Source organism: Lobosporangium transversale (assembly GCF_002105155.1).
Source record: "Lobosporangium transversale strain NRRL 3116 chromosome Unknown BCR41scaffold_83, whole genome shotgun sequence".
NCBI lineage: Eukaryota > Fungi > Mortierellomycota > Mortierellomycetes > Mortierellales > Mortierellaceae > Lobosporangium > Lobosporangium transversale.
The window spans coordinates 17,429-42,651 of record NW_019029061.1 but is presented as its reverse complement, the minus strand read 5'-3'; the positions used below and the strand labels follow the sequence as shown (position 1 = coordinate 42,651).

Genomic DNA, 25,223 nt, shown 5'->3' with positions numbered 1-25,223 from the left:
AGCGAAAACGGAAACGGAAACGGAAACGGAAACGAAAACGAAAACGAAAACGAAAACGAAAAAAAAAACAACAAAAATACAAAATAAATACTCTATAGACTGTAGCTGTAGTGGTTGGAAAGGGCAGGGTGTGTGTTATTGTTGAGAGTTACGATCTCAGTTCAAGAGGTTCTGATGTTACAGTTACTACTGCTGCTTCCAAAGCTATCTCTTCCTCCGTTGCCAAGACAGTGATTGTTGCTGTTGTTGGTACTTCACTATTATACCACCAGCTTACAACTTGGTCTGCAGCCATGTCCAATTTATGCTCCAGACGGTTTCTGATTTTTCGACCCAACCAGCTGTTACCCAAAGTGTGGACAGCTCCTTCAATATTTGGGTATTGATGTAACATCTGGCTCATGCGATGGATAGCAGCAAGTTTTCGCTGTTGGCGTTTTGACAACATTTCCTCAAGTCGGTGCTGCTGCTGCTGCTGCTGCTGCTGTTGTTGTTGTTGTTGTTGTTGTTGTTGTTGTTGTTGTTGTTCTTGTCCTTGATGTTGGACAAGCAACTGCTTCTTTGCCAAATATTTTTGGTGCAACTGTCGATCTTGCTCTTCATAAAATTGTTGAGGCTGAAGTTGTTGTTCTCCATCCACCCCCAAAAGAACCAATCCAAAAGATACACCGTCGATCAACTGATCAATCGTCAGATCAACAATGTATTCCCACCAGGCTTGGAAATGACTCTGACCTGCATCGACAGTCTGGATCCATTGCTTCCATGCGTCCAACGCGATGGACATGAAGATGGACCAAGGGGTCGATGAGCCGCTTGAATAAGCAAGCATCGTTGAGACGTTCGCTGCCATCACTTCACCGCCACATTCATCGATGGCATTGATGTTGTTGTTTTTATCAATCTTATTGATGGCAGTGTTATTATTAGATGAGGATGGGTCTGGTTCATGGAAATATGAGTTTGAATATGAAGGATGTTGCTGACAAGGCGAGGTGGTCAATAGGGTGGTGAAGGCAGTGCTGGAGGGTAGTTTACTGAATGAAAGAGAGCCTGGCTTGTGGCCCAATTTCCTAGTATTGTTCTGCTTTGAAGTAGAAGTAACAGCAGAGGAGGTTGAAGAAGAGCCAATGGCGGTAGTAGTCATCTTCAAGTTCGTCAGGGAAGTAGCATTCAACTGCTTTGGAAGTCGCAGAGTTTCTTCTTGTCCCAACCGCTTGAATTGGTTCTTTCTCCATTCTTTACTGTCCTTCTCAATGGCCTTGTAGGTAGTAGAATTAGTGGAGGAAGATGAAGGTGGAGATGAAGAGGTAGCAGATTTAGAAAGAAGGGTTGAAGAAGATGAAACGTAAGGTTTCTGGTTGATGGTGCCATATGTGGACATCATGGACAAAGCGCTCATGCGCATCTCTTGGATTTCTCCCATCATCAATGGTCTGACCACAAGCATGGGCTGTCCCTTGGAGTGAGTACCCTGTATCTCTACCCAAATATAGTCAAATTCGTCTTTGTTTGGTTGACGGACCCAGATCTTGGTTGCCCTTGCTGGATCGGGTGCAGAGGTGGTTGGATCGACCCATTCTTGATATAGCTCTCCTTGGAACTCAATGACACGCGAAAATCCATTTTTATCCTGACCACTCAGGGGTAACAATACGCTCTCATCCTTCTTTCCCTCCTCAATCTCTTGTCGCCCTCCTCGAGAGACTACTGCTTGTTTTTCTCCCACGCTAGCCTTAATGCTATTGCTATAGCTGTCTGAAGCTCGCCAGCGAACCCTAAATGTTGTTGTGAATGGGGCTGTGCCCAATGAGGAGGAGGATGATGATTTACAAAGTCGGTCAAGACCCTGACAGAGAGCACGCAGATCATCTGGGTGAACACAAGACAAGATAGAGGTGTTGGTGGGAGCTTTCAAAGCGCTGGCAGAAAGAACATTATCGTGGGAAAGTGGTGGATGAGAATAAGTGATGCTGTGCTGTTGTTGTTGCTGCTGCTGTTGGTGTTGTGGTTGTGTTTGGTGCTGATGTATGACAAAAGCATGATCAACCGTACCAAATCGAGTAACATGTAACATAAGCAACCCTGCATCTTGTTGTGTTTGGTGGTGAGCTTTTTGATGCTCAAATGGCATGGTTGAATCAGTATATGATGCAGATGTTGGAGTTGATGAGAGTGAGCACGAAGAAGAAGAAGAAGGAGAAGAGGAAGAGCAATAGGATTGAACAGAAGATAAAGATGTGGAAGTGGAAGTGGAAGTAGAGGAGGATGTGGAGGAAAAGGAGGAGGACGAAGCGGAGGATGATGACGAAGATGAGCGCGTGGGGTGAACATTGACATGCAGGGTTTCAGACCAATCATGAGTTCTGTCCTTTAAATAGAGTTTTTGATAGGTCACGTTTGTGTTGATTGCAAAAGTATCATCGGATACAAGAGACAATGGTGCTAATGAGCCAAAAGACGCTAAAGTGGAAGATGGTGTTCCTGCTTCTGATATCGCCGACGGAGATGACGAAGATGATGATAATGATGATGTGAATGTACATACGGGTGTGGACAATGGTCGCATGAATCGGGAGGATCGTCGCAATTGATACTGTTGTTGCAAGACATTCTCCTGTGCTGCTAGTGCGAGGTCATAGATCTGTGTCACGTCCTTCAACACGAAAATGCGGTATGGAATGTCGTGTTGTTTTTGTTGTTTGTGTTTAACCTGATTGTGATCATTTTGATCTTGACTTGAACTGGGTCTATGACTCTGATCTTTGATTACATGAGAGATCTCTGATGATAATGTCGTTCTGCTAACAGAATGAATACATCCATGTAGTCGCCTTTGAGGTCGGGCGCAACTCAAGCTTGAGCTAGTTCTCCTATTACTGTTACTACCTTTGTTGCTGATAATGTTACTGCATTCATGAAGGATATTTTCAGCGACGATGAAGGAATGGAGAGTGTGTGAGTCAAGTTCATTGCCATATGCTGTGGAGAGATTTGAATTTTGATCAGGCAAGAGAACATGGGAGATATCTTTGCCATGTAGATAGTCCATAATGCGGGCATGCTGCTGTTGGTGTTGAGTCAATGAATCTTCATCAGAGGAACAGTTGCTATTGTTGTTGTTGTCGTTGTTGTTGTTGCAGAAATTGGAAAAAAGATTGAGTGCAGCATGATCGAGAGCGAGGATTTGGTGTGGGTATGTGTTTGTGGTAGTGATATAGGCATAAGTGCGAAGTGGACAGTCAGCAAGGGAATGCATGGTTCAGAAGAAAAAAGAAGGAATATTAAGAGATAGACAGATAGACAGAAAGATAGATAGATAGAGCAGGTAATTGTGCGTATATGTAAAAAGGCAAGGGTTGGAGGAGAAAAGAATGAATGAACAAAAGAAGAAAGAAGAAAGAGGAAAAGGGAAGGAGAGAGAGTGTGTGAAGGATGAGGATGAGAAGACGGAGAAAACTAATTAAAGATCTATGAGAAGAAAGGAATTTGAGAATAACAAAGATCCAACGAGAACTCCAAAAGAGAAAGAGAAAGAGAGAGAGAGAGAGAGAGAGGAAAAGTCGCGTGGATCTTTTACTTTATTTTACTTTTCTATTTTATTTTATTTTATTTTTTTTGTGGGGAGGAGCTCTTTATTTTTCCTTTCTGTTATTCTGTAATGTGATGTTGTTACAAGATGTATGTACATAATATTTACCGAATGTACTGAATACACTTTTAACTCTTGCAGGCAATGCGGGCAATGTGTCACTCTGTCAAAGTAAAAGAAAAAAAAAAAAAAAGACGTGGGGTAAACATGACTTTTAACTTTTAAGACACAACAAAATGCATGCCATGTTTCCAATGATGTGTCTAGTTGAATGTTGGATGGATTGAGACATGAAATAAAAGGACATGTTTGAGTCCTTTGTTATGATTTGGATGGGGGACAGAAGTTGGGGGAGACAGAAGGAGGAATATCAATCAAAAAAGGTGAGGAAGAAAAGAAAGAAAACCTTTTTTCAAACTAAAATAATGGCATTGAAATCAAAAAGTCATGATCAACAAGTTCAATGTCATGAACTTGAGTTTCATGAATGATGCCCAATGGTTCTTTCATTCATCTTTTCCAAGTGTTCTTGGAGATTTGAGACCAACCCCATCAAAATAAATCAAAATCAAAAATAAAATCAAAAATAAAAATCAAAAATAAAATAAAAGAGGATGTTTGTTTTGGTGTAATGATTTGATGCGAATGCATGCGTGTGAGAGCCACGGATATCAGGCGACCCAAAGACATCCTAATTCCTGTTGTCGATGTCATCGATAGTATACATACATTGTATAAAATATACATGGACAAAACAGAAAAAGAGTTAAAATGCCACTGTTGGCATTCCATCTTCCCAGCGAATGTTGTGTCTTTTAAACGATGCCATGCTGTGCCGCGTTACAACTGAATCTCGCTCAACTACACCCCACAGTCCATCCCGTCTATCCCATCCCACCAGCTCTTTGTTTTTAAACATACCTTGCAGGTAAATAAAACAACATGCATATTCTACCAATACATTTAACAAACATGTATAATTTACAGAGGATATAATATGTATATATAATGGGAACCATGTAAATGTTTGTACACAATGTAATACAAATTGTATACTGAATATACTGAATACGTGACTTTTAGTCTTTGTTAGATCGATACTTGGTCTAGGAACAGCCTCAGCCCCCTCATCTTGCACTAGCGCTTATGCTTGAAATATACAGAAATCATTCTAGGTTTAGCATGATGCACACATAAGGTGTCCATGGCAGAACTATTATATATATATACATAAAAAAAAAAAGCATCAGCGCTACCCTGTTGATACGCCTGCATATGATCTTAGCTTTTTTTTCTTTTGTTCACTGTTCCTGACTAATTGCTTATCAGACATATACTTTCTAAAGATTTGTTCTTTGTACTCCCATTCGCATCAAAATCATTGTAAAAAAAAAAAATCTTCCGCGTCGCGTGTTACATGTTTATGACCTTTCCCGTTAAAGTTGTGGTTATTTATCATGGTTTTCTCTCTCCCATCCAATCTTCTTTATTTTTTTTTTTTTTTGCTCTACATGTTTATTTGTACTAGAAAATAATAGTCCTCATGAGATTGATGGAACAAACAGAAAAAAATCCGAGATCGCATACTGCATATATCACGCTCACATAACATCTTGAAAGATCTCTCGCCACCCATTACAAATCACTCATGTTGCGCTATGCATGCAATCTCATAACACGCGTTTACGATCAGGAAAAACAAAAGAAAATCTCCTTATACCATATGATTCAAGGTATGAGAGATCATACATGTATTTCCCCCTCCCCCCCCCAATCCAGAATTAATGCATGGACACAGGAATGGAGTCAGACATGCAAAGTTATTGGTATGCCCAAGTAGGAGAGGAAAAAAAAAAAAAAAAAAAAAAAAGGCGTTAAACGCGTGTTTCTGTTGTCAAATCGTATTCGCGTATTAGTCTTACGTATGGCATAAAAGGGAGTAGATTATGGAGATGGGCGTACACACAGAGGCTTAGCATTACAATGAACTGTTATTGGCAGGGATGACAAGTGTCCAAAACCATTTGAAATATTGAATGTACTCACAACACGTTTCTCTGTCATCAATGTATAAATATTTCAATTGACATGACAGCTTTAAGCTAATGCCCAAGTCAAAGATCTTTTATTAGGTCCATTGCCTAGTCGTAGAGCAGCCCTATTCCAAGGCAAATATCCTCGTAGTTATATATTATATAAATATATAAATCTGTAGAGTGGTGTCTCACTCTTTGAAAAGGTTGGCTCCACGGTGGCGTATGTCAGCTGACCTCTGAGATTGTGCTCTCATCTCATCTTTGGCCAGAAGATCTCCAATAGAATGCCAAAGAGGTACATGCACAACTGTAATAGGCTACGTTAAACTAAGCCATTCAACATTGTATTGTATCTCATGGATTTGGACATGCATGGACTGAACCTAATTCCTCCCTTGTCTTGTTTTTCCCGCGAACGAACATGACGCCTTGGTGCATCAAAAACTGAACACAAATTATACATGTTCCATTGCAGGAAAAAACATGGCAATTTAAACAAACAGAGTATGGATATACTTTTACACTGGTATGCGACCTAGATTCCCAGTGTAGTGGTGCATGGCATGGTCTGACACATCCTTAATTCTATTTTTGATTCATCCTTACAATGTATATTTTTGTATAGATGTAGTAGTTTAAGTTTTTTTTTTTTTTTTTTTTTTTTTTTTTTTTAATAAGGTGCTAGGCCCTGCCAACAGAAGAGGTACTTGGGGTTTCTATGAAGAAGGAGAGCACTCAATGTAAAATTGTAGTGCGTAAAGTTTGGTGGCAAAAAATGGCAATCGATTGTGGTTCCTATGCATATGGCTCTCAGAATTTATCTCTTTTCCTTTGTTGAAACCATTCTCGAATTATGTATATATAACATACTGTACACTCTGCTCAAAGCTAAATATCTGGTTTCTAGAGTTAGTGAGGACACAAAAGGGCGGCCCAGGGATCTGAGCCCTCTGCCATTATGTAGAAATTTCGCTACTTTATGGTGCTCCACTCCACAAAAAAATGGGGTTATGCTTTCAGAAAGTTAGGCATTCAAACACGCAACATAGACACATTCGCTCCTTCGACTGACCGAATGCATTCATATGTCATCGTTCAACTTTAAATTAAGTGTTATCTCTAATCGGTGGAGGACTTTCAACTGATAGCCATGCGAGGTTTATGAATGTATGAATGGTATGTAACCCAATCCCCGATAGGGTTACTTTTTTTCGGTGCGGAACCAGACTTTTTTGTCGCTCTTGCTCTCGCTTTTAATTAAGTCTCATCGCACATGGCTCTGCCACCTCCTTTGATGATCTATCATATATATTATATATATATATGTGTATATCATATTTCGCCCGCCATAAAAAAAATAAAAAAGATTTGCTCATTTTTTTTTGTGAACGATTCAGATAGGTAAGAGCCTTAATTTAAGTGAAAAGATTTTTGTGCGTGTGCGTGCGTTCATTGTTATTGTACAAACGACCTTCATATGGAAATCCAAAACACCAAGAATTGGGGAGCCAAAACAAGATGTCCGGAGAAACAGGAGATTGCGTGGCAACTTATCCATTGTATGTATACCGACTATTGAACCTTCCAAGAAAGAAAAAAGGGTTATAGGCATATCACAATGTTGTAATAGATTCGGTGAGTGCCAAGTGTGATTAATAAAATATAAAGGAGAAAAAAAAGGATGACAGATAATTCCTTTTGGTCGATTTCATCGACAGGAGACGATATGCTGCAAATAAATGAAAAACATCCCTCCTTAATAATTAAAGCCTCAATAGCCTCAGGGATTATTACAAATGCTTCGGTCAACAGCATTACAGGACATGTGTTCTTTTTTTGGAACGCAAGGTTCGCCAAAGGTGCATGGTGACAATTATACTAATGATCACGGTCATATGCGCCTCCACATCCATTCTATTTACGTGATTCCATGACGGTAGCGATGGTGTAAGCATCTCCCAAGCCCAGACTTTTCTTTTATACTTTTTGATGTGGTTCAGACGCTATTTGGGTTTGTAAAATGCATGATCGACAGCGTCGTGCACGTTAGTTCTGGAAACGTGATGCTCTATGCACACGCAACCAAACAAATAGTGTCTGGATTGAGAATTAGGTATTTTTAAATTTCTGGATAAAGCAATCGAGGCATATGAGGAAGTCATTTTCGTTTTTATCTCTGTTGAGGAGTCAGTTCGAAACACCAAGGGCTTCGGATATGATCTCTAGTTGTCCTTTTTTTTTTTTTTTTTTTGGTCGTAATCCAATTGAGAGAGGGAAACCAAATTTTTGAGGCTATATGAATATCATTATGATTGGCTGACAAGGTAGGATTCGTCCTAATAACAGAAACAAATGAAATACAACTGAGGCAGAACACATTCACATATTTTTCGGTGGATAAATGACCAAGAGCATGTGTATTATTGACTGACGAGTTGATTGAGAGCCAATTACGCAAGATTAAACGTGTGAGAAAGAAAACAAAGGTCGTGTCGAATTTGCGAAGCGGCAATGTGCCCGATCCAAAAGAGCATAATGAATTAGGAGACAGGCAAGGATCTCCCTATTCAGCCATGGTTCTCCTCTCTCCTTTCCTTCCTTCTCCTCTTATTCTTCTATTCTTCCTCTACTTCTCTAGTCTCCTTAAGAATTAAAGAACGCTACAGAAGTATACAAAAGTCATGAGTGATGGACCACAGTAGGAGCTCCGTGTGTGAGACAGAGCAACAAACAATGCAGAAGAAAGAAAAAAAGAAGATGGAGAAATAGGAGGTTGAGGGTCCTCTTGTCCTATTTAGTCGCTCAAAAAGCGAGAGTAAGAGAGACAGAGAGCGGAAGGAAAAGAGGAAAAGAGAAAGAGCAGATACTCTTTCGATTCAGGTTCGGAGTGCTTGTCTGCTGCTCTTTATCCATTCATTTTGTACGACCCAGCTAATTCATCCACTCTGTAATTGTTAAATTGTTATCGTTTATTCAACTACCGAAAGATTAATGTAATAATATATTGTTTAGTCTAACGCTCAATTGCAGGATAGAGCGAGTGAATGCAAATGTGGTAAACGAAAATTTGTAAGTTTACTCAATACAAACAAAAACAATCTTATTGAAATCAGATTTAAGTTGCTCTCACTTCTTTGTTCCTGGCCTTGTCCCTTTCTTGTGACACACTAAACTAACAGTGCCCTGCTGCCAATAAAAAGAAATAAAAGCCTTCCAAACAGGAACGCAATGATGACCGAACAAACGCTTGTCTTTTTACCCAACCCGCCTTCCTCTTTCCTTCGGGGACTTGCTTATTGACAAAGAACCATTTTTGTCCGCTTGCCCATTTGTCCATTTGTCCACTTGTTGGGGCCCGTTCATGCACTTGTTCATCCCTGCCTCCTAATTTAAAACAGTCTCCTTTTCTTTTCTCTTCTTGTCCATTGCTTGAAGGAATCTGTTCTTCCTTTCTTCTCTTTCCTTTATCTCATTCATCACTTGCCATCTATCCAGTACAGTACGTCTATGTCCCTTGCATCAACATTATATTTTACACAACAGCATTCTTTTTTTATTCTCTACTTCCATCCTTAGTCCTTTATACGTATTCTCTCTTTCTCTAATTCTTTCTTTTCTTTTCCCTCCTCGACCTGTCTTTGTTCCAATCTGCGTCATCGTCATTCTTCGTCTTGATTATTAGGTTGATTTCATTCTCCCAGCCTGGCACGCTCCCCTTTCCTTCTTTCCTCCCCCCCCTTTTTTTTTTTCTTCGCCCACTCACATAAACACTTTACATACAAACACAATACTCAGCTACATCTTTACTTTCTTTCTCTTTCCTTTCAGCCAGACTCCTTCATTTCTCATAGCTACTTCACTGCATACATAAAATTTGCGTCAGTTAGCAATTCAGCTTCAGTGAGAGAAAAACAAAAAAAAAAAAAATTAACGGTCAGGGTCCAAGCTCAGGAGAAGTACATCGTTTCCCGTCGGACTTGGTGCAACTCAGCCGATATCACTCTATTAATATTCTGCATTACGCACTATAAGCTACTACAGCAGCCGTTGCAGATCTTCAGCTTCGACAGCAGTTATTGTCTCCTTTGTCAGTAGAAAGGAAGCAAGTTGATTCAGTGAAAACTGATTAGATCCATCGGAGGTTGTGCATTGCTAAGCAACGTTACATTTCAACCCTTACAACAGCCTTGTTTCATTCCGCCACTATGCATAAGGGACATTCATCTTCAATCAGGTAAAAAAGCCGAAAACAAAAAATAGCACTAGTTAAAGACGAATCATCGATCGTATAGGATGCTGCACATAACATGCAACTGTGCATGCTTAGTTATGCTCGAAGGAATGGGTAATAGGCAGGGGGTAATTGGCGGGAGAGAAGTGATGGGCGGGAAGAAGGGAACCACTAGACATCGGAATTTGCCCGACCTGCATGTCGCTTTTTTTTTTTTTTTTTTTTTTTTTATCACTGTCTGTCTTGATATGATGTTGCCCTGTGCTCTTTCTCTTCTTGTAAATGAAGATGGAGAGAAACTGCTCATCACTCAATGCCACGTTTTTTTTTTTGTGATCATTGGTTTTTCCAGGTATCATTGGGATGTGAATGCTGCTCAATTTATTACAGCAGCCAAATGGCAACAAAAAACAAACAAACAAAAGATTCTGGGTTTTGATGTAGTTATACTGGCAACAAATATATTTGAGAGGGATGATTTGAAATGATAGAGCCATTGTAAATCAGGACTAGCCCAAAAAAACAAAAGTACAACCAGGGGTTGATCCACAGTAATGATGAGCTGAAAGCTTAATGACATTCATTTGGCATGCAAATAATGCAACCGAATGTATGCAAAAGCTGAATGTATCTCTCCGGAGCATTTCTTTATTTGCCCATTTCACTTACCATCATGCAGAATAATGTAATGCATTTCATCAATCTGTTGTTGTGTTGTGTCTGAAACAAATATAATAATACCTAGACGCGTTATTAATTGAGACATATCTGAATGGTACCTATCCATATTTTCGATTATACTTATACTTATTTTATTTTATTTTATTTTATTTTATTTTATTTTCCATTTCCCATATTAGAATAAATAGCAGTGTTAGCAAAGCCGACATGATGCCCGTCATGGATCTGATGCCTATTCAGTTCTCGCACAAGGTCATCATGATGTGTATCGAAGAGATCAAAATGCGAGGTATGCTTCTTCCTTTGTTCCATCCCCTTGCTCCATCTCCTTTCTCCCCCTGTTCCTTGGACCTTGAACCCTGCATTGTATTTTATGCCCAATGTCCGTTCCATCTTCGTGTGCTGGAAACAATCATACCATGCTCTTTCTTTTTCATTTTTGTCTTTCATCCTCTTCACAATGATTTTATTTTTATTTTGTTTTTCCAGGGTATTTGTTTATTCCGTCAACGCCCATGCGCGTGGCACACAATTAACCCAGAATTTGTTTGGCTTGATTCGTATTTTGAAGTCTTCCCGTCGCGTTCCGTTCTGTCACACGTGCCATCCATTACTGCATTTGCATGTATTCTAATGGTACACAAACATCATTGCAATAACTCACGCACAAACAAAAAATTTTACCAAATTTCCAAATTTACACTCATGCAGGTCTCAGGCATCCACACCTTTTTCGTAATCCTTTCCATGTCCCCTCGGTCGAAGCGGGACTCTCAATGTTGGCGAACCCACGCAAGAGTCATCTGTTTTCAGTCAAGATGATGCGCATCGACACTGTCGCAGGATTGCTCACTACTGCACTCTCCAGGACATATCCCCCACTCATTCCACCACATATTCAGGAAATGTTTCAGAATCCCAACGGTAATTTTTTTTTTTTTTTGTTCAGTTGGGGCTGCGTATGCGGTAGTCCTTCAGTGCCTTGATGCTGTGCTTGTATTTTTATTATATTATTATTTATTATCATATAATGGTATTATCGATCTTAACACTGTCATGATTGTATTCGACGTACTTAAATTAGGCCGCTTCTTTTTCGAATTGTTGGGCATGCTTCCTGAATTGAATCGATACCTTTTTGTTGAAATTCTTGATCTTTGCTGTGCTTTGGTTGATCAGCAAGCATTCAATCAAATCTCCCACAGCAAACTAGCTGTCTTCCCTGGATCATGCTGTTTTGGTCTTAATGAATTCAAACCCAACTGGGACACTCGACATTTGATGGGGGCTGACCTTCGCCGGTTCTCAAGCGCATTTTACCATGCAATCTACGCATACCGTGAGGAGCGTGACTTGACTGAAGAGCAACTTCAAGAGAAATTGGATACGCGCGCCAGAGTCTTGGAACAGGAGCGAATCGCTGCACTGGAGCGCGAGCATGGATACAAAGGTGCTCAAGCTATTTTGAGAATGGAGGCTAGAATTGCACAAGGTCTGCCTGCGGAGTCACCCAACACTATGAAGGAGATTGATCTTTATGCTGACAGGAAAGAGAAGGTAGTTGCAGATGATGCCATTTCTATTCTGGATATCAAACTTGGTGAAGATGACGATGAAGACGGCTCGAAGGTCCCAGGTTTGGCTCACATCCGGGAAGAAGATGAGGAGCCAGAGGTCGAGAATGTACAGGCAGTTATTCGAGATTTGCGAAGGAGTGTCTCAGTGGCATCGCTTGGAAAGTCCACATACGAGAATCAACCTCGGCTCCCCATATCTCCTCCCCCCGCACTTTCACTCGCAGTCTCAACTTCGGGGCGCAAGGGATACATGTCACCCGTCTCACCAATATCACCCACTACTCCCATGTCACCCAAATCTATCTTTTCAGGCACTGGTTTCTTGTCACGATCCAACACTCTTGCACGGTCTGTCTCGCTCAAGCTTCACCCTGTCTCACCCGGTGACATTTTTGGTATCAGCCAACGTGCGGTTGAGAAGCGTGAACTTGAGGGCTTCTTGGCTGTGGCTCGTACGGTCACTGTGAAGAGACGCAGAACAGCCTTTAATAAGAGGGCGCTTCAGCAGCGCCAGGCGCACAAAATGCGTATCCTAGCAGCAGCAGCACCAACCTCAAATCAAATTCGCCCCTTATTGGTAGCCACTATCTCGACAAAATCGATCCGAACTCTTCGTCGGCATCATCGTTCCCATAATACCACTACTGTCACTCCGTTGTCTGGCACAAGCATGCAGGGCTGCCCTCCCGTCCCCACTGCTGCGGCTCTTCGTCGTGAACGCGCCAAAAAGTTCCGCAAAGAAATTGAGGCCTATAAGGCGAAGGGTCTTTCGCTCGATGAAGCCATTCAAGCTCGTGATGCAGATATAAAGCAAGCTCGACGTCGTGAGCGACGCGCCAAGCGGGCTGCTCAGGCCAAGGCAGAAGCAGAGCGTGAAGCAGCAGCAGCAGCAGCAGTGGCAGGCGCCATTGCCCAGCACGGTGGACTGATCATTGGTGAAGGTATAGAGTTGACATCGGAGGAGGCTGAGATTCTAGAGGCGTTTGATTACCTAAGCGACGAGGAGTTTCAAGAATTCAAGGAGTTGGCCGGATTGACGGACGAAAATATCAAGGCCATTCAAGCCAAGGCCGCAGCTCTCTCGTTAAGCAAGGTTACCCAGGAGATTAAAACCGCACCCATCCCTGTAATCTCGGAGAGCGTGCAAATGAAGAGAAACAGCTTCATTCCGGCTCAGACTACAGTTGTTGACACACTATCTGAGCAGACTCCTGTGGAAGAAAGCGAAACCACGAGCCCCCATACCACTGACGACGTTGACGCACAAGGCAGCAGCAACAACCGACCTTTTAATATCCGACACATGACTTCAATGGACATGATGTTTAAGCACGCATCTGTAGTAGGTGATGCTAATCTGCGTCTGTATCCAACACGTCCCTCGAGCCCTACAATTTCAGACTATGAATCTGACTCTATGCACGGAGGCCTTCTCTCGCGTGCAGCGTCCGTAATGCGAAGTCGTATGTACAACGATGACAGCGAAGAAGTCGAAGATGACAATAACACTGGTGACGATGAAGATAGCAATTCGGACTGCGCTAGTCCTTCAGCCTCTACCCTCCTCCAGCCGGCTACATTAGCGCCCCCTGCGATCCCATATACGACGCGCCCTAACGCCACCTTGAAGGATGACGCGCAAGAAGTTCAGGAGGAGATTGATAGCCACCAACACCATTTGGTACAGCAGCAACAAAGCAACAGTTCATTCGTATTCGAGGTTGAGGAGACTGTTGAGTCTGAAGAGGAGGCTGAGCTCCGTGAGTTGCTCGAGTCCATGTCTCCGGAAGAACGAACCGAGTTCTTGCGTCTGTCGAATCAAGAGGCGATGGGCATGTCCATGGCTTCAAGTGTGCTTGTCCATCCTTAAAAAAAAGAGATTTTTTTTTTCTAACCCAATTTCTACACCCATTTTAATCAGCTAATTACTCGTAATGCCTTTAATACTGTTCATAGTCAGATTCCCCCCTTTCATATTTTTATTTTTTCATCCCTCTCAAATTTAACGAAAGTGCTGTGATTGTAAAAGTGATGTTTTCTTTTCACACAGCTCCGCCAATTTTATCCTTTTGTTCTCTTAATGACACCACGAAAAAAAAAAAAAAAAAAAAAAAAAAAAATCAATAAAATCCATTTCATTCTCTAAATGTCTTTGTAAGCTTCCGACTCTAGCATATTCCAAGAGAAAAGGCAGGTAGAATCCTCATTCTTGACTTTCCACACTACTCTTTTTTAAGTAAAATAGCAGGCAGATTATTCAACATGCCCAAAATTTTTATATTGTTTTATTGAAAATAAAAACCTGCGTCCTTTTCCTCACTTGGCAGGGTTACCGAAGATATTATTCAAACTCAGTTTTGGGCAACGCTGAATATTAAGAGTACACTCGATCCTTCATGGGTTTTTTGTAGGCAAAAGTCCGTTCTTGATGTTTCATGTCTTTATTATAAATCTACCAATGTAAGCCTAAAGAGATCGAGCTGAGCAGATTGAACAATGAGGTGTAGAATAATTGTGATCCAAAAAAATAATTAACACACGACTTTGTACTTCAACGCAGGAGTGTAGGATCAACAAACCAAACTACAGAGCATTTATTAGCCTGTACGCTTGTTGGCTATCAACAATGAGACCTCCACATTTGGTTCCGCTATCTAAGTTGTGCACAAGAACACTATTCACCGGATTATCAGGTTCCGCGTCAATCAATTTAAAAATGGTGCCTAGAACCAGCTTTTTGACGCGTTAGATTTTTTGAATATTAATTACGTCACGTCGTCACGATTTAATTTATTGTTTCCGGTTCATTCCATTGGGAACCCTTTCTTTCTTCTTTGCTTAGCAACTGCCGCCTCCATTCTCTTCTCCATTCGGAATCGTCTCCGTCTCCGTCTTCTCATTACCCTTATTTTTTATCTTGTTATATTACTTCCTTTTGTTCCTACTCTTTCATTTTTACATCTGTACATTCAGTTAATTAATCCAATTGACAACAATGGCATCAAACGCCGTGCTTGTTATCACTAAACGCGTCTCGCCTTCAGTTGACTTGCTCAGGCTGGCCTTGCCGCGCAGGACTGTCAACCCAACGCTTGGTCAGTCCGTCACTAGAACACCCCCATCCTGGTCTGTCTTTGATGGCCATCTCCAACCTTTCTCCACCATATCGTCGCCTTCGACTGCGCATCTGATCAATGGGCGCTCCAAGAACCTTCACAGCCTCGCTCAACTAAAAAGACAACCGCTGCTGCAAGGAATCTCTCATGGACATAGCCAAACAAACCACTTCCTTTCCACTAAAGGCTTGACCTTCTCTAGTCGTTCCTTCTCGAGCACTGTGCGCATCCTCAAGGACAAAAATGACAATGCTAATAAAGGCGATGATGGCAAGAATGGATCAGATGGTAAGGACTCTGGGTCCGGATCAGAAGGTGGTAGTTCTGGGTCGGGATCAGGATCGGGGTCAGGATCTGAGGGTAGTGGTAGCGGTGGACGTGGTGGTGATCGCAAAAATACCAAATTTACGTTTGAGGTTGGCTCAGGTGGGATCCTTGATAATGCATTGTCCAAACCAGCCATCCCTGAGGTCTACCCTCAGGTCTTGACGCTACCAATCGGCCGCCGTCCTTTGTTCCCTGGGTTTTACAAAGCAGTTGTGATCAAGAATCCAGTTGTAGCCAATGCAATCAAGGAATTAATGAAACGTGGTCAACCCTATGTGGGTGCATTCTTGCTTAAGGATGAAGAGTTGGATATTGATACAGTCACTAGCATGGATCAAATCCATTCTGTCGGTGTCTTTGCACAGATCACAACAATCTTCCCAGCCAGTCCCGGTAGCGAGGAAGGATCAATCACAGCTGTGCTCTATCCACATAGGAGGATCAAAATTAAGGAGCTGCTGCCGCCTCTGATTATGCCTGACGGGTCAGAAGCCCCACGTGAGGGTTTGATGGTTAAGGAGGCTGGCGAAGAAGGTGCTGATAAGGCTCAATCGCAAGCGATTACCATAAAGGTAAATGATGATTCAACTACCACCATTGCGGCTACTGCAGCAGCTTCTTCAGAGTCATCATCAGCATCTCCCTCCTCAATCGATTCATCATTAACTGATCATGAAAAGGCTTCAGGATCGGATCCAAACGTGGTTGAACATAGCCTTGTAAGTACTCCCTCTCCACATTTGCCGACAGCGTTCTTGGCCAAGGATTATGCGGTGACGTTGGCGAATGTCGAGAATATGATCGATCTACCTTACAATCGCAAGAATCAGGTTATCCGTGCTATCACTTCAGAGATTGTAGCCGTCTTTAAGGACATTGCTGGTCTGAACCCATTGTTCCGGGATCAGATTGCCAACTTTTCCATGTCACAGTCTGCAGGCAATGTGTTTGAGGAGCCAGCCAAGTTGGCGGATTTCGCAACAGCGGTATCACAGGGCGATCCAGAGGAGCTGCAGTCAGTCTTAGAGTCATTATCAATCGAGGATAGGATGCAAAAGGCATTGTTGGTGTTGAAGAAAGAACTGATGAATGCTCAACTTCAGAGTAAGATCAGCAAGGATGTTGAGAACAAGATTGCGAAGCGTCAACGAGAATATTATCTGATGGAGCAGCTCAAGGGCATCAAAAAGGAACTTGGAATTGAGTCTGATGGTAAAGATAAGCTCATTGAGAAGTTTAGAGAGAAGAGTGTCAAGCTGGCTATGCCTGAACAGGTCAAAAAGGTCTTTGATGAGGTATGAGCATATCAAGACTATTTTTCCTTCTTTAATGGAATCTTCTTTATATCAGACAAGCAAATGCTTATAGTATTGTTAACGTTTTTTATTGTTATTATTATTATTATTATTATTATTATTATTATTATTATTATTATTATTACAGGAAATTACAAAACTGGAGCATTTGGAGCCAGCGGCATCCGAGTTTAATGTGACAAGGAACTATTTGGACTGGTTGACTAACGTACCATGGGGTGTGCGATCACCTGAGAATTATGATATTCGCCATGCGACACGTGTATTGGACGAGGATCATTATGGATTGAAGGATGTCAAGGATCGCATTCTGGAATTCATCGCTGTCGGCCGCCTTCGTGGAACTGTTGAGGGCAAGATCATTTGTCTTGCTGGACCACCAGGTACGTTTTCTCTCCTAACAGCAACAGAGAGGGGGTTATTTTTTATTTTTTTTTTATTTTTTTTTTTTAATATTACTAGATCATTTTCAAATCGTTGATTAACAAACTTCATTATTGGTTAATGATGTCCTTTATCTTCTTGGGAACTCGTACATTTCTATTAGGCGTGGGAAAGACCTCGATTGGCAAATCAATTGCGCGTGCATTGGATCGTGAGTTCTATAGATTCAGCGTTGGAGGCCTCACTGATGTGGCTGAAATCAAGGGTCATCGTAGAACATATGTTGGAGCCATGCCCGGAAAGGTTATTCAAGCCCTCAAACGGGTTCAGACTGAGAATCCTCTTATTTTAATTGATGAAGGTAAAGAAGAGCCGTATGATTAATTCGCTAGTTTTTTGTGAACTTGTGCCTATTAATATTAAAATGCTATGTACCGGAAATATGATGGATGCTATAAATAGTGGACAAGGTTGGACGCGGTCATCAAGGAGACCCAGCATCTGCACTATTGGAGCTGTTGGATCCTGAACAGAATGGGTCCTTTTTGGACCATTACATGGATGTGCCGATTGACCTTTCCAAGGTTCTCTTTGTCTGCACGGCTAACGTACTTGAAACCATTCCTGGACCTCTCTTGGACCGTATGGAGGTTATCCAGCTTTCGGGATATATCTCTGATGAGAAAGTTGCAATTGCTTCTCGCTACTTGGCGCCCGCTGCTAAGCAGGCAGCAGGATTGGAGGAGGCCAATGTGACACTGCACGATGATGCTATCGAGGCATTGATTAAGAATTACTGTCGAGAGTCCGGTGTTCGTAACCTAAAGAAACAGATTGACAAGGTCTTCCGCAAGGCTGCGCTACAGATTGTGAAGGATTTGCCAGATGTTGAACGTGTTACATCTACATCATCATCGAAGAAGGCTGAGGATAAAGAAGAGACTAAGAGGAAGAAGATTGTGAAGGAAGACAAGAAAGTAGATGAAGAAATTAAACAAACTGGTGACGAGATTCTGGCAGGTATTATCAAGCAGGTTCCAGACGAGAAGCTGATGGACGATGAGGAAGCTGCAAAGAACAATAAGCAATCGGAGAAGGACAGCAAAGAAAAGAAAGGCAAAGGCAAGAAAGGCAAGGACGATGACAAGAACAAGGATAGTGACAGCCATAAACCACCCAAGCTCCAGGTCCCTTCCAACGTCCGTGTTGACATCACGGCAGACAATCTCAAGAGCTATGTTGGTCCTGCCGTTTTCCAAGCAGACAGACTTTATGAGGCCACACCCCCTGGTGTGGTCATGGGCCTCGCCTGGACCTCCATGGGAGGATCTGCACTCTATATCGAGTCATGTCTCGATGGTAGACTGTCTGAAAAGTCACGACCCAACTTTCTGAGGACGGGTCAGATGGGCGATGTGATGAAAGAATCGACTTCAATCGCATACACTTTTGCGAAGAATATAGTTGGCCGTCGCTTCCCTGAGAACCGATTCTTCAACAAGGCTGCGATCCATCTCCATGTCCCCGAGGGTGCTACGCCCAAAGATGGTCCATCTGCTGGTATTACAATGGCAACATCTCTGTTGTCCTTGGCACTTAATAAGCCCTTAGATCCTACGATTGCTATGACAGGAGAGCTGACTTTGACTGGTAAGGTCCTCAAGATTGGAGGACTTAAAGAGAAAACTATTGCTGCCAAGAGGTCAGGTGTCAAGACTTTGATCTTCCCACAGGCTAACTTGCCTGATTGGGAGGAGCTGCCCGAAAATGTGAAGGAAGGGGTGACAGGTGTGCCGGCAGCATGGTATGAAGATGTTTACAAGGTGGTGTTTGGTGACTCGATCTCAGAAGAGGAGGGCAATTCTATTTGGAATAAGGAGCTGCCTGGTAGCGAAGATGCAGAAGACGTTATCGATAATCGTGAGCCACGCAAGGATGAAACACACAAGAAGAAAACAAAGACGAATCAGATAGATGAGGGCATACCTACAAGTGTTAGCTGGCGTAAAATGCTGAGCTGGTGAGCGGGACAAAAAAAAAAATGTGTGTATCAATATGTTTACAGTTGTATAGAAATTTGTGAGTGCCCATCTACCCATTAAACGTAATACCCACCCGTTATTCAAAATATTTGAAATGAGCAAAGGATAAAACCAGTTTTTTATTAAAATATCTATGTTACATTGAATGGTCCATAATTTCTTGTTAAGAAGTTATTTCGACAATTTGATAGCTGTCCACTGACTTCAGCCGCTCCTTTGGCATCAAGGGATCGATAAGTTGACACCAGCATAGATGACACTGCCATGCAGTTTTGTGCCCCATTGGTAGCTCATCCTTTGCGGGGCTCTAGTGGTTTGAGCCCTTGAAAATAAGAAGCGATTGTCCCCCAGCCACGTCCCCTGACCGACCTCAAGTCTCCTTCCCAGTGACAACCTGCTCTTCTCAGGTAACCAAACTGTAGTGGCTATAGCGTGCTTATAATGCGTCTCAAATACACAACCACAAGGTGTATGAGTTTCTCATGGCGCCAGGAAGTCGATTTGTGGGTTTGATAGTATTATTGTCTTGTATCAACAGTCATAAATGATATCTGCATCCATGTTAAGGTATGCTCAATGTTCCACACAGGCTGTTACGGATAACCTACGTTGAATTTTATCTGCGATCATCCCCCAAAGGCCTTACTCTAGATGCGTATCTTGGCCTAAAAGCTGGTCACAGTATTTTATAGCTGTCTACAATTTGAGAGGTCCCTGCTTTGTGAAATTGTAACGCTGCTGTGAGGCTGGCAAAGTGTCCTGAAGACGCCATACGCATCTGTCAAATCATTTCGGACCTATTGCCAGGACAGGAAATTATTTAGTTATGCTCCCTGTCTCGATCCTTCAGGTGTTTGATTGCATCCAGTAAATCCTGAGATACGGCTAAAGTCAGGACATGTCCTGTTCAGCTTCGGCCCATTTAGCTGTAAGATGGTGAACAGGCATATTAAGCTACTTCCAACGAGCACAACATTCTCTCACAGCAAGGATTCTAGAAAGACGAGCCGTTCCCTTTAATGGTGATAGTAGTTCCTTGTCAGGGGTGCACCGTGTTTAAGGGCTTGTTGGGTTATAATTATTTTCTGATCAAAGCTTCAAAGAGGATAATTGCGGGCGAGGTGAGTATATTGGTGACGGAGATAACTGACAGTGACTTCTTGGACTTTTTGGGGTGCGGGTTGTTTACTTCTGGTGGAGGCAGCGGAAGAAGGGGGAGAGAAGGAAGAAAATGTAATGGATGTGTTGCGTGGAATCGACAAGAAGTTTAAGAAACGGATGAGATCCCATTGGCCATGACTATATTTGTTAAAGAGCTCCTGAGAACGTAATCCATTTGCTGGCCTTACTGTTCTTTTGACCAATAAGCATACTACTGCTGGTAGCATTTATACCACAAGTGGTAATGTTTTCTCGAAATAACAATGATCTTCATTTCCTGTTCATTTTCATGCATCGTCCGCTTCTAAACCATGACATTGTCTTCACCATCTTTATCTCGGCTGGTGTAATTGCTGTGATGTTCTATACTAATGTGATCGAAAGCAGCAGCAGCCATAGTAGGAAAAATAATAGTATTATCAAGCCGAGACTAGTTTTTCCATTTCGCCTTCAGGGTGAGTGATTGTATTCCTAACTTCTTTGTAATCTATTTTCAAGATTTGCTCTGACTGACAAGCTCATTACACGTTGAGACCAAGGTGTGTGAAAAGTTGAATCCAAAGCAGCATATTAACGTAAGTAACAGGATGAATAGGGTCGATTGATGGCTTCGTCAATCACGGGCCGGCTCTTACCAGCCCGACACATTTCAATGATGATTCGATTGTCAATATCATTCCATTTGAACCGATCCTGTCCCTAAGTGCCTCTGTTTCTTTCCGATACAGTAGTTTTAGTCTGCTCAATCTGTTCAGCTTGTTTCAGAAGAGACATTCATCAAACTTGATCTTCCACCTTGAAAATGATCCATCCTCGCTCAAGTGATGGACGAAGGACATGAAGGTGTCGAGAAAAATAAGTGGTATGTGGTCGATTGATCAACTGAGCAATAATACGCCAACGAACTTCGTGATCAAGACTTAGTGTCAGGGGTAGAGTATTCAGTTGTAGATCCCATTATGGAAGGTCCTCTTTTCCTTGCTTTCAGTCCTTTGTTTTGGTAATGATGACGTTGACGATGACATATGAGAATAGTGTTATCACCGGTCGAATTACTACATAGGAAGTCGAAGCATGTAATTCTTGAATTGAAATTAATGGGAGAAGGGTAATTGATCTTTGGGGTATTTACACCATGAGTGCTCATGAATTTCTGATGCGTGTGGCTGAATTATTGCATGACCTTGTAAGGAGCATGATGGTAAAATGATATGTCTCGACTGAATATTTGCATCATGATAAACAAGACGTTAAACCGCTTCGAGGCAACTGCAATACTACGATTCCAGTATCCCCTGCTACCTGACACGAATGACACATGGATACAAGGAATGAATCCTGTGAAAGGATGGCCCGCTGCATGATTTCATTCCAAGCAAAGAATACAAACAAGAGCTGTGCATAAGATCGAAAGGAACAGTCACAAATATCAACAAATAAGTTGGACAAAGTACACAAAAGGACAAACCCTTATGCCTTCCCGCTTCCTGTTTGCCTTTGCTCCAGCTCTTCACAAACACTTCACCTTTGCTCCTACTAACATACAAGTAAGACAGGCCTTCACTTCACTGGAAAAGACTGCAATGGGTCGACGATTTTCAAAGAGGAAGAATGCAACTCCTCGTAAGGAGCGTGATCCCAGCGAGGGCTACGCTGAGGTCAAGAAGGAGAATGAGCAAATGGAGCAGTACTACAAGGCACAAAAGATTATGTCCGATGAGGAGTGGCCCATCTTTTGGGAACATCTCAAAGTTACCCTCCCTACTACTTTCCGTATTACTGGTACACGCAGGTAATGATCAGCAACTAACTTTTTTTTTTTTTTTTTTTTTTTTTTTCATAAAAAAATAAAAAAAAGACTACCGCCATGTCATTACTGGAACTGACGTTGTGTTTGACTAATTTCGGCCTGTAGCCATGCTGTAGAGATCCGTGACACAGTCAAGAATGCTTTTGTTCCGCACTTGGCCAATATTTCAGTCGATGGTGTCGTGGCTGATCCTCCTCGTCCTTTGCCTTGGTATCCTGATGAGCTCGGCTGGCACTTCGATGTCTCACGTACTCTGCTGAAGAAGAGTCCCGAGTATACTAAATTTCATCAGTTCCTCGTCGCTGAAACAGAGGTCGGCAACATTTCGCGTCAGGAGGCTGTCAGTATGATCCCCCCTCTTCTCTTGGATGTCCAGCCTCAGCATTGGGTAAGTCAAGATCTGGATTAGAGGCTTTCATACTGTAGGGCTATTGGAGATCAACTTAACTAGTTTGAATGCGGTTCAAGCAAAAAAAAAAAAAAAAAAAAAAAATCTTTATTCAGTATTATGATGAAAAATTGACTTTGAAAGCGTTATACATACTTAGGTCATGGATATGTGTGCTGCTCCTGGATCAAAGACTGCCCAGATTATTGAGATGGTTCACGCCAATGAACAATACAAGGTCGTTCCATGTAGGTGTCATGTTCTTTTTCTTTTTTAGGAGGGCGTATTTTCTTGACAAATTTGAGCTTATCCGTCATCCTCTCTAACACAGTGTTTTCTTCGGATTCGCATGCTTCACTTTCTTTTTTTTTTTCTTTTTTTGAAAAAACTGACAGCTGGATTGATTGTGGCCAATGATGCAGATTACAGACGCAGTCATATGTTGATCCATCAGACCAAGCGTCTTCAGAGTCCTTGTTTAATTGTCACCAATCATGATGCCTCACTGATGCCCTCTTTGAAACTTGCGCCAAACAAAGCAGGCGATATTATTCCTTTTGAATTTGACCGTGTCTTGGCAGATGTTCCTTGCAGTGGCGATGCTACTCTGCGTAAGAATCCAATGATCTGGACTAATTGGACTCATGGAGGCGCTATGGGACTTCATCATACCCAAGTCAACATTCTACAGCGTGGCGTTCAGATGCTAAAAGTTGGAGGACGCATTGTTTACTCGACCTGCTCGTTTAACCCTATGGAAAATGAAGCTGTTGTTGCAGAGATTTTGAACCGTGCGAATGGAACATTAGAACTGGTGGATGTCAGCAATGAGTTGCCCCAGTTGAAGCGTCGTCCTGGGTTGTCAGACTGGAAGGTCTTTACGAAGGATGGTCAAATAATGGAGAAATTTGAGGACATTCCAAAGGATGCCAGAGGCAGATTTTATCCAAGCATGTGGCCACCTAGTAATGCAGACAATTTACACTTAGAGAGATGGTACGTAGGAAGGACTTCGAACTACTAATACTCAATTGGTCAGAACTTTTTTTTTTTTTTTTTTTTTTAGTCATATCACTAACGTATGCTAAATATTGTCGTCTTCATTGTCTAGTCTTCGAATTTATCCTCACTTGCAGAATACTGGGGGATTTTTCGTCGCAGTTTTCAAAAAGACAGCACCATTCGTTGTCCCCAACTCCTCTCGATCTGTGAAAGAAAAGGTGGCAGTACAGGAAAATGAGAATGCTATGGCGTCTGAAGGAGAGGAAGCTGCTGCCGTTGCAGGAGATAAGCACAAGCTAGATTCATCTGCAGCTGGTGGCCAGGGTTCAGAACCTGTAAAGAGAGCTCGTATGACACGTGCCGAGCGATTTGGTGCCCCTGGGCCAAAGGAGGAGCCATTTTTGTTCTTGGATGCTGAGAATGGGGATGTGGAACTATTTTCCAAATTTTATGGACTGGATGAAGATTTTCCAAAAGACCAGTTTTTAGTCCGCTCAGAAGGCGAGAAGAATAAGACGATCTACTTTGTTAGTGAGGCTGTCAAGAATATCCTCAAATCAGAAGACATTCATCGTTTGAAGGTAAATGATACAAGAAATCAAATGCGTTATCGCCATTTTATGGCGAGAGCAATTCACTGACGACATTCCTCTTTTTTTTTCTTTTGCCTTTGGCGATATGATTTGCCTCAATCTCAGGTGGTGAATACGGGAGTGAGGACGTTTATTCGTCAGGATTCCAACTCGCCTGCACAATGTACATTCAGGATTCATAATGAGGGTATTGCCATGATGCGCCAGTTTGTTTCAGACGCACGTGTGATGGCTGTTCAACTCAAGGAAGTTATCACATTACTTCAAGCACCTTATCCCAAAATTTCAGAATTCCCAGAAAGTATTCAGGAACGTTTGACGGCTTTGCCTACAGGATGTTGCATCTTTGAATTTGATCCAGAATTGGAGGAGGACAAGGACCAGCCTAATCCTCGATGGGAAGGTCAGGGCCTTACTGGTTTTGTGAAGAGTAAATTAGTCTTCCCGGTTTGGAAGGCTCAAGTCAGTTTCAATATGTTACTGAATAAACAAGAGCGCCGGAGTCTTGCTATGCGATTGGGTGTTGATTGTGTGGATTCTCCTCATGTGGTTGAAGGTGGAGCCAAGGGTACAGCAGCCAAGGCAGCAGCAGCAGCAGCAACAACAACGAGTGATGCGGATGTTGATGTTGAGACATCGGCAGACTTATCGGCAGATGATTCACCGATGGTAGATCGGTACGAAGGAGCGCCAGCCTCAGGAAAAGAGGAAGAAGAGACTGCATAGCCTGCCTTACCGTGACATTGTATATTTTTACACTTTTACATGAGAGAAAGTTTGACTAGAATGGGACCTCTGATAAACAGCTCACATGCAACATACATAAAGACCTCATCAACCAACGTGAAATTTTACATTTTGTTTAGGACAGATAATACTGTATACGAATTATTCTTGATTACTATAGTCCATCGAGGAATATTTCTCGAAAGCTAGACTCTCAACCTCATTCATTTGTCTTCTAAAC

General features: G+C 42.2%; 4 protein-coding genes across 4 annotated transcripts; 3 read left to right on the top strand and 1 right to left on the bottom strand.

Moving 5' to 3' along the window:
- Positions 1 to 2: 2 nt before the first annotated feature.
- Positions 3 to 3,530, bottom strand: BCR41DRAFT_365177 (hypothetical protein). The gene has a single exon (XM_022026119.1). It carries the CDS (start codon positions 3,257 to 3,259, stop codon positions 149 to 151), a length of 3,111 nt encoding a protein of 1,036 aa, XP_021875379.1. The 5' UTR covers positions 3,260 to 3,530; the 3' UTR covers positions 3 to 148.
- A 7,623-nt stretch (positions 3,531 to 11,153) lies between these two features.
- Positions 11,154 to 14,218, top strand: BCR41DRAFT_240513 (hypothetical protein). The gene is made up of 2 exons (XM_022020124.1): positions 11,154 to 11,464; positions 11,625 to 14,218. The coding sequence occupies exons 1-2, from the start codon at positions 11,317 to 11,319 to the stop codon at positions 13,985 to 13,987; spliced, it is 2,511 nt and encodes an 836-aa protein (XP_021875378.1). The 5' UTR covers positions 11,154 to 11,316; the 3' UTR covers positions 13,988 to 14,218.
- A 728-nt stretch (positions 14,219 to 14,946) lies between these two features.
- On the top strand, positions 14,947 to 19,402 carry BCR41DRAFT_426855 (Lon protease C-terminal proteolytic domain-domain-containing protein). The gene is made up of 4 exons (XM_022030786.1): positions 14,947 to 16,855; positions 17,004 to 17,259; positions 17,424 to 17,621; positions 17,723 to 19,402. The coding sequence occupies exons 1-4, from the start codon at positions 15,113 to 15,115 to the stop codon at positions 19,282 to 19,284; spliced, it is 3,759 nt and encodes a 1,252-aa protein (XP_021875377.1). The 5' UTR covers positions 14,947 to 15,112; the 3' UTR covers positions 19,285 to 19,402.
- Positions 19,403 to 22,142: 2,740 nt separating this feature from the next.
- BCR41DRAFT_315054 (S-adenosyl-L-methionine-dependent methyltransferase) lies at positions 22,143 to 24,982 on the top strand (the record flags this gene model as incomplete). The annotated part of the gene is made up of 6 exons (XM_022021203.1): positions 22,143 to 22,255; positions 22,379 to 22,661; positions 22,822 to 22,909; positions 23,057 to 23,657; positions 23,773 to 24,244; positions 24,362 to 24,982. 6 exons carry the CDS (start codon positions 22,143 to 22,145, stop codon positions 24,980 to 24,982), a joined length of 2,178 nt encoding a protein of 725 aa, XP_021875376.1.
- Positions 24,983 to 25,223: the final 241 nt, after the last annotated feature.

Bases quoted from the DNA above. Each gene is read 5' to 3' on its own strand.
- BCR41DRAFT_365177 (XM_022026119.1), bottom strand. From the start codon at position 3,259: ATGCATTCCCTTGCTGACTGTCCACTTCGCACTTATGCCTATATCACT.
- BCR41DRAFT_240513 (XM_022020124.1), top strand. From the start codon at position 11,317: ATGTTGGCGAACCCACGCAAGAGTCATCTGTTTTCAGTCAAGATGATG. The intron at 11,465-11,624 runs GTAATTTTTTTT...TACTTAAATTAG, and splicing joins AATGTTTCAGAATCCCAACG to GCCGCTTCTTTTTCGAATTG.
- BCR41DRAFT_426855 (XM_022030786.1), top strand. From the start codon at position 15,113: ATGGCATCAAACGCCGTGCTTGTTATCACTAAACGCGTCTCGCCTTCA. The intron at 16,856-17,003 runs GTATGAGCATAT...TTATTATTACAG, and splicing joins TCAAAAAGGTCTTTGATGAG to GAAATTACAAAACTGGAGCA. The intron at 17,260-17,423 runs GTACGTTTTCTC...CATTTCTATTAG, and splicing joins TTGTCTTGCTGGACCACCAG to GCGTGGGAAAGACCTCGATT.